This window comes from Quercus robur, chromosome 6 (genome assembly GCF_932294415.1).
Source record: "Quercus robur chromosome 6, dhQueRobu3.1, whole genome shotgun sequence".
NCBI lineage: Eukaryota > Viridiplantae > Streptophyta > Magnoliopsida > Fagales > Fagaceae > Quercus > Quercus robur.
This window is the reverse complement of record NC_065539.1, coordinates 16,100,654-16,105,964: the sequence shown is the minus strand read 5'-3', so window position 1 is coordinate 16,105,964 and position 5,311 is coordinate 16,100,654. Positions and strand designations below refer to the sequence as shown.

At 39.2% G+C, this 5,311-nt stretch overlaps 1 protein-coding gene across 1 annotated transcript; it reads left to right on the top strand.

Annotated features, from left to right (window-relative positions):
• The first annotated feature begins 2,002 nt into the window (after nucleotides 1–2,002).
• On the top strand, nucleotides 2,003–4,788 carry LOC126732986 (COMPASS-like H3K4 histone methylase component WDR5A). Its single transcript, XM_050436084.1, has 2 exons — nucleotides 2,003–2,857; nucleotides 4,137–4,788. The coding sequence occupies exons 1-2, from the start codon at nucleotides 2,177–2,179 to the stop codon at nucleotides 4,428–4,430; spliced, it is 975 nt and encodes a 324-aa protein (XP_050292041.1). The 5' UTR covers nucleotides 2,003–2,176; the 3' UTR covers nucleotides 4,431–4,788.
• The last annotated feature ends 523 nt before the right edge of the window (nucleotides 4,789–5,311 follow it).

Genomic DNA, 5,311 nt, shown 5'->3' with positions numbered 1-5,311 from the left:
CTATTATCACAACAAGCGGTTATAAATAAAGGAATCCCAAGTACCTTACCAACCTACAGTTGAACCCTTACCCCAATACCCAATTGGACTTGTTCTGTAGTGATAGTTCTCCTTTCAGATGCACGACTCCCAAGTACGTGACTAACCAATTGTGCGGATCCCAGTACGCGACTTCAATCACCAACTAAGAAGGTTGTTGGTTGCAAAGTTCTTCAGTTCATCCACACGATGAAGATCAAGAAGATGCTTGGTCACAAAACCTTACGATGCACATACACAGCAACTTCTTCAAGAGAAAGAGATGAACTAGGCCAAGAATTTCGTCTTCGGTCACAATTTGCTTGAACAGAATTTGCTCAAAACTTGTGCAAGTTGTGAACTGTTTAACGGCCCTTAAAACAATCTTTTTATATGTCTAGGGTTAGGAGAAAAGAAAACCCAAAGACATATTCATGGATCCCAAGAAAATTAGATTTGAATTCTAAAAATCTTAAACCTCGACAGATAGAAGGTGTCGAGCACACCGACCTTTGAACAGCTTTCTTAAGCTCGATAGATGCAGCTGTCGAGCCAGTTGTTGAGCTTTAATGAATTTGCACTATCAACTTGTTTTCTTGAACAGACTTGAAAGCTTCAATACTTGATCTTGAAACATGGTTTCTTGAAATATTTAAACACATCCTAAATCTACCCAAATACAAGTACAGTGTGTTTTGTCAAAGGATAAACCAATTACATAAAATCATGACATATGTTCTTAATGTGAAACACATATGTCCTAACAAAATCATTTAAAAATCAATAAAAAGAAAACTAAGAGATCAACAAAACAAAAAATAAATATTGATCCACCACGGTAAGAGAGAGAGAGAGAGAGAGAGAGAGAGAGAGAGAGAGAGAGAGAGAGAAAATATTGAGAAACTTTACCTAACATCGGAAGAGAGAGCTTCCATCGGAAAGATAGAACCACCACCGATGCGGTGATGATAGTTGATGGGTGGTAGTGGTTTAGCAGAGGGAGAGAGGGTTAGGGTTTAAAAGGGAGTGAAGTGGGAGAAGGAAGTGGGAGGCAGCACATTAAGAGAAAAAGTTCTAGGGTTTGTGTGAACTAATTGACTTTTATATAGAATAGGAAGAACTGGTTATTTAAAAAGAATTATTAATTATATAATATATTATATATATATATATATATATACGGGTCGAGTTTGGCGGGTTTGGAATTTTATGACCTGAACCCAACCTGACCTGCTATTAAATTTTTTTTTTTTTTTGGTAATTCAATTCAACCCACCAAGCTCTAAAAACCGACCCAACCTGGCGGGTTGGGTTGGTATGGTTTTGGCGGGTTGGCTGCACACTCCATTTCTATCTATCAAAGTTATCCCCCAACAAATAAATTATAATAGGAAATAGGCTTGTCCACAGGTCGTTTCGGGTCGAGTTTATGCCTAACTTGGAACCGACCCAATCACTTCGGTTCTACCATTTCTAGACCCGTTGCCAACTAGTAAAAGGGGTTAGTTTGGGTGGTCGGACCTCCTCGGATACCCGTCGGTCCTCTGTTGGGGTTGAAATTTTCAAAATCATACCGAAATCTGCTAAAATCCATCGGATCTATACCAAATTGAGCCAAATATGTTGAGATCTGGCCGGATCTCGAAGAGATCAAGCCATTTCTCAACTAATCGGACTAAAACCACCGATGAAACGCTCCCATTTGTGGAAAACGACTACTTTTCCGGTGTAATACAATCAGGTTGATTTTTTCATGTTCAGACCCGCCAATTGACCTGTTAGTCTTGAGTTTTGGGGGTAGAGACTTGCCACCGACTTGTCACTAGTGTCGGGTCAGCCAGTTCTCAGATCAAATCGGCCGGGTGGGTTGGTTGACGGGTTGATTTGGACATCCTTAATAGGAAATACAAATTCCCTTTCAAAAACATAGAGTTTGTAATCATGGTTCCCCGCCCAATAGGATAACAATCTTTTCGTTCCTCCCAAAACAAAAGAAAAGTCGTTGAGTACTCTTTTCTCTTTATCCATTACTGTCCTTCTCCGTCTCCAATTATAGAACTACTATCATCTATTATAATTAATAAAGCCCTCCAAAACCCCTCACTCTCACTCTTTCTCTCACACTCACACAATCAAACCAACCAAGAGAGAAAGAAGCATGGCGACAGAGACAGAGTCAGAGCCAACCGAATCCTTCAAACCCTACACTCTCGCCAAAACCCTAACTCCCCACAAGCGAGCAATCTCCGCCGTCAAATTCTCATCCGACGGCCGCCTCCTAGCCTCCTCCTCCGCCGACAAAACCCTCCGCATCTCCGTCGTCAAGTCCTCGTCGGAATCCTCCGCTCCCACCGTCTCTCTTCTCCAAGAACTCGAAGGCCACGAACAGGGCGTTTCGGACCTAGCCTTCTCCTCCGACTCCAAATACCTCGTCTCGGCCTCCGACGACAAGACCCTCCGCCTCTGGGACATCGAAACTGGCTCCCTCATCAAAACCCTGTCGGGCCACACCAACTATGCTTTCTGTGTCAACTTTAATCCTCAGTCCAACATGATTGTCTCCGGCTCATTCGATGAAACTGTCCGAATCTGGGATGTTAAGTCCGCTAAGTGTCTCAAGGTCTTGCCGGCTCACTCTGACCCCGTCACCGCCGTCGATTTTAACCGCGATGGGTCGCTCATTGTTTCAAGTAGTTACGACGGGTTGTGTCGAATTTGGGACGCTGCGACTGGGCATTGTATGAAGACTTTGATTGACGATGAGAACCCGCCAGTTTCGTATGTTAAGTTCTCGCCCAATGCCAAGTTTCTTCTTGTTGGAACGCTTGATAATACTTTGGTAACTTCATTTACTTCCTTTCTCTGCAATTTGGGTTTAAAGTTTTTGTCTTGGTTCTTGGGCATTGCTGTCTTTGTGTTTTTTTGTTTGTTCTCTATGTGTTTGTTTAAATGTCGTAGTGAATAGATAATTGCTAAATATAATAGATGTTGGGAACACTAAGTTGCTGTCTTGGAAGAAATTAAAATTGAACTTATTTTCTTTCATATTCAGAATCAGTAATGATTACACTGCTTAGATTATCTTCTATCCTATGTTATGGATTGAAATTTTAGCTCACGAATTTTATTTGCAATCCTCAATTCTTTCTCCTCTGCCTTCATATGGGACTTTTAAACTACTTGTATGACCTCCAAAGTTTGGAAACATAGTTTCTGTCTGTTTCTACTGGTTTTGTCAATTTACTCGAACAACACCCTGTGTATTGATTCTAGATAAGCTACAGGAAGCATTATTTGCTCTATTGGAATGAAGCTATCTTTGTAGTAGTGGAGTCTTCAAATTTTTTTGTAACTTTATATCATCTGTTGGTGAAAAACTGAAAACTGAAGACAGCTATGATGAAACCATGGAATGACTTATTTTGATCAATTACTTCACTAGCTTCATCTAGAAATCTCTTACAAGTGTATGAAAGAGACTTGGAACAAAATCTAAAATCCTTGATTGTTCCTTTAGTTAAGAATGTTATTATAAAGATTCGGTTGTGTTCTTATGTGCTCTCTTTTTATGTCAAGTTGTTCTATTTGGTACTGACTAAATAGATTTTCAGGATTCAAACATACTTGTAAATAATATCATGTAGCACAATGTCTATAAAAGGCATTCCTTTTAATCTATGCTCTGCCAATTCATGCACCTTTTTTACTTATCAAAAAAAAAAAAAAAAAAAGGTCCGGAAAGCTTGTACTAGTGAAACTGGGAAAATTCTAGAAATTTTCAGGATTATGACGTGGATGTCTATGATGTTGCACTTAAATGCTGCATTACCCCTAACTTGGTTATATGTATTTGTAGATAGTGTCTGCATTAAGAACTAAGAAAGGATTTTCTTTTGAAGTATGTTAAGCAATATACTGCACATATAAGCTTCTCTAATGAACTTGCACATTTGTACTTGACACAAGCTGGATTACCGCAAATTTGTAGACTTTGAATTGTTTACTATAACAAATTATTACATTGATGATATTTTGAGCGTTCACTCTTCTTTGAGTAGTAGTTGCTATCCATTTTTATTTTGTAGGCTCATCTATATTGTCTGTGTTGTGTTTTGCAGAGGCTTTGGAACTATGCGACTGGGAAATTTTTGAAGACTTATACTGGCCATGTGAATTCGAAGTACTGCCTTTCATCCACATTTTCTGTAACAAATGGAAAGTATATTGTTAGTGGTTCTGAAGATAGTTGTCTATACTTGTGGGAGCTGCAGAGCAGGAAAATAGTCCAGAAATTGGAAGGTCATACCGACACGGTTATATCAGTATCATGTCACCCCACTGAGAATATGATTGCTTCTGGTGCGCTTGGCAATGACAAAACTGTGAGGATTTGGACTCAGGAGAAGGATTAATTTTTGGGTCTTGGACAGAGTCTGTAACATGATTGCATCTGTGGCTGTGGCAAAGATCTTTGGAGATCTTTATGTATGTGGATAAACCTCTTGCTTCTCTACAGAGCCAGCCCTGCATTATATTTTTATCTTGTAGATTTATCTATGTATTTAAGACCTTTGGGGGGTGTGGTGGTGGTGGTGGTTTTGCTTAAAAACAGAATAGCCCGCTTTAGAAAGTTTCTAATTGCTTGAGCACTAATTTTTCTTATAAAGGGCTATTAAAGTTTAGCTACCATTTGTGATTTCGCTGACATTTGATGGCTTTCATTTTGTTTGTTTACTAGGCATATGGATTTAGTTTATTTGCTTAAAATAACTTTTTATCTTTTTTTTTTTTTTTTAATAGCAAATAAGTAAATATATAAGTGTGTGCGCGTGTGTATTTATATACATATGAAAATAACTGAAGCGTAGTCCAAAAAACTTGGGTCATATGCACTCGTTTTCTCCGTTAATTATTTTCCGATTCTGGCTCTTATTAATGGTCTTCTTACTCTACCCACAGCCCGCTCGGCCAGTTCAACCGACCCAATGAATCTTCTTTAATTTCAGTGGGTCATGAGTGGGCTTGACCACCGCCATCAGGCCCATCACCATCACCATCACCATTTATCCAAGATTGTAGTCGTTTAGGCGGTTGTTGCTAATTCCACACTCATCTTCACGTAAACAACCGTGCTCGACAATGTCTGCTTTAGTGCTACTTTGACTGCTTGCAATCATGCTTGATTTCTTGAAGGAGGGATGGAGTATTTTAAAAAAGTGAGAAGGGATTACGAGCTCATGCTTGATTTCTTTAAGGAGGGATAGAGTATTTAAAAAAAATGAGAAGGGATTAC